Consider the following 3489-nt stretch of genomic DNA (forward strand, 5'->3'; position numbering starts at 1 on the left):
CACAATCTAATCCATTTGGAAGTGTCTGGACAATGCTTGCTAGATTGCTTTATTCAGACAGTCAAATAAAAGACGATACTTCTCTTCGGAAATAGCAGAAAGTTGATGTGTTTTAGTCCTTTCTAACACAGAGAGATGTAATTCTGATTGGGTGCTTGTGGAGTACAAATAGCGTAACGCACCTATGCACGTTATTGGTTGCGATCTAGTTGTACCTGAATACCAGAAGTAATCAGTAACTAACGACAACGTCCCAAGCATTGGAGTGGCAAGGAAACTGAAGACGTGATGATGGTGATGATCATGAAATTTCATGAATCACAAAGTAATTGAGTCGAAAACGGATACTATACCATACATTCTAACCAGGTGAACTACAATCCGATCACTTGTTTAACATTTCTAAACCAAGGTTTCAATTATCCATTTTTAGTTCTCAGAAGCATCACATTCTTTCGAATCTTGCCAGACATTTTCAGATAATAGTTCTCAACGCTCGAAACTTTTGCCCAACTGAGTTCTTTTCGAAGCGGCTATCAAGGCCTCACTCTCACGCTGCAGCAGTTGGACAAACAATGAAACCACGTTTTCTCGTGTTTTTCCCCAAAACCTCCAAAATGCATTTTCTCAAATTGATCCGCTAGATCTCTCTTAGATGAGGGTTAAATTGTTCAGCAAAAGTTTGAAAAATACACGTTCCCATCCGTTCTACAAATCTTTTGCTTTCCTGTCCATAAAATAGACATTTCAACGATGTCTGGTTTTTCGCAAAAACACGCAGACTACTGGACGCAAACGAAATAGGGTTTTTTAGCATCGGAGAAATACGTAACTTTTGTGGGAATTGTTATTAAAATGGAAACCTAAGTTTACCTTTAATCCGAAAACACAGTGCTTTATATAATTGGGCCTGGTTAGGAGCAGATAATTTATCTCATTATTATTTGTTCTAAGCAGGCAGGATGTAATCAACGTTTATAATAATAATACTAACAATAATATTTTGCTTTGTCCTGTCTACGTGCAACTTAATTGCACTGCTGATCAGACGCTCGGGGCCAGATGTTGAAGTGTTTAACCACTGTCTGGAAGGTCGCGGATTCAAAACACTGAATTTTGTGAGATGCGTACTGCTAATCAGTCCCACTCTGGATAAAACAGCTTTGCATTGCTTTTCTGCATAGATTAGGTTCACTGGCCGGACTAAATCACTGTTGAACATTACTTGGTCTCCCGTCCACCAGTATTCTTTGGTCCCTAATTTGCACACTAATAAGTATTTTTGTGGCGGTGTTTCTGAACTACCGTAAGGCGAATGAGTGAGAACAAGGTTTCCCACATGACTGAACAGTTATTTGTCAGTGGCAGTAGGAGAAGAGGCGAATTTATTGTTTACCACTTTCTGGGTATTACAACACTTCGACCAACCCCGTATGGGTTGAAATATACACTAATTTTATAAACACCAACTTGTCAATATAGTCTATGACATTCTGGTTCAGTAGTAGCCCCCTTCAAACTGTCATCAACTGGCAGTCGAATGGGACAAGTGGAAAAGTGAAGTGACTTAAACAGGAAGCATAATAACTGTTCGTCTATTCTTTGCATGGGCGTTAACCTTAGATGAATGCATAAGCAACAGAGGACCAATGGGAACACTAAGAAATGCCAGACATACGAGGTCCGATCTCAAGGTCAGAGAGCTTGGCTACATGTATCAGTGAGGTTGAAAATAGGGCAGACCATCAGCATGCGGATGAGGCGAATGGCATGAGTCATTTGACCACAGGAATACTCGACTTGAATGCCCGGGTGAATAAAATCAGGATGCATATCACAGGACAGACACATAAGGTCTGGCGAAGAATTTCTTTCTCATGGTTTTCATTGCCGTTCAACCATAAACGGCAGGTGTCAAAGAACCTCAGCTTCTGGGCTATTTGTAATGATAGAATTGCTACTTTAACGTCACAGAAGTGACCAGCTGAACAGTAACTCAGTGACTTATGGTGGCTGTGTGGCCTTTAAATAAAGGAAACGCTCGATAAATGCTTTCACACACTTAGAACTCTTTTGAAAGGTAGATGAACCAAATTTGATCATTTTACCGACACGTTTATCTATATAAAGATTAAGCTTGTCAAAAAGGCATTAGAATTCTAAACGTACTTAGGCGAGTCGAATGGCACACGGCATACTCTCACACATTATCTGTCATGAACTTTCCGTCAAGAGAAATCGTTGATTTATCGCTTTACAGTTCATCCCGAGAAAAAACATTCCTTCACTTGATTGAGCAGATTTGTCATTTTTTCGGGCATTATTTCTGCACAGGATATAACCCAAAATTCGATTTGCGTTAGAAGCGGAAATTGTAGTCTCGCTTTATCTTCTATGTGGGTGATCTGCTGGAAACAGCGTTTACGGAGGCTAATCTAGCTGATATCTAAAACCCTTTCTGTTCTCGGTAGTATTCAGTTACCAGTCAAAGGATCCTTTTCGTGCTGGTTTTATTCCTCTATTACCAAAATGTGCAGCCACCGGAGCACTAGCACCAGGGGCTTCGGCACATACGGAAGCATTGTGTGCTTCTACTAGTCTGCTCAATTCTGCTCTTCTCTCTACTTCTTATTCTCATAATCCGATTCCGACCGGAAATGTCGCGCTCGCACTTAGTGCGTTCTATCGAATGTGGACAATGCAAGTGTCCAGTTTGACAGCATAAAAAAGGAGGGATTTCAAATTTTGCGCAACGAGTTGGCTTCTATACGGCGAGAACATTTGCAGCTGCATGAGACGGCCGTAAAACTTACGGCTGAGTTGGGCTCCATCAGCCGTGATGCACAAACTTCGTGAAGAACTGCACAAAGAAAATTGTCAGATGCCACAACGCGGATAGAAAAGTTGGACGCCACAGCCGAAGAATCTCGACAGGCAATGCGACGTGAATTGATAATGCTGTGCAATGAATTTCGTGACACGTAGGCCAAATTGGAATATAAGCTGACCACAAAGACACGTGACCTTAATGACAGCATTACAACCGTCTCGAATCGAGTTACCATAATTGAAAAGCTGTCTGAGCAACATGGCGGAGCTGTTGCCAATGGTTCTGAACTGTCCCGAATACGACACAAAGTCCTGCACTACTTGACCTATATGTGTGTCTCATTGTTTGCGCTGTTGACCATGTTGCTACAGGTGCTCATTCGGTGTCTCAATTTGAGTGTCGTGCTACCGGAAAACCTCACTCTCGCGCTCTGTTCTTCCATCGTCTTGGCTGTTGGATTCATCTTGGTCTACATTTCCGAACCATCGTCTTGGCGGATTCATCTTGGTCTACATTTCCGAACCACTGATTCAGTCTCGGTGGAGTAACCCCCGGCAACCTTTCCTCGATCCCCCCCCCCCTCACTCCTTGGCGCGACACACACACACACACTCTCTCTCTCTCTTTCTCTCTCTCTCTCTCTCTCTCTCTCTCTCTAT

At 42.3% G+C, this 3489-nt stretch overlaps 1 protein-coding gene across 1 annotated transcript; it reads left to right on the top strand.

Moving 5' to 3' along the window:
• Nucleotides 1-2478: 2478 nt before the first annotated feature.
• T265_13561 (hypothetical protein) lies at nt 2479-3317 on the top strand (the record flags this gene model as incomplete). The annotated part of the gene is given in 4 exon segments (XM_009169480.1): nt 2479-2704; nt 2713-2852; nt 2859-2981; nt 3036-3317. Coding segments are annotated over 4 exon segments (768 nt in total), but the record flags the coding sequence as incomplete, so codon positions are not given.
• Between the last annotated feature and the right edge of the window lie 172 nt (nt 3318-3489).

This window comes from Opisthorchis viverrini (assembly GCF_000715545.1).
Source record: "Opisthorchis viverrini unplaced genomic scaffold opera_v5_80, whole genome shotgun sequence".
Lineage (NCBI taxonomy): Eukaryota > Metazoa > Platyhelminthes > Trematoda > Opisthorchiida > Opisthorchiidae > Opisthorchis > Opisthorchis viverrini.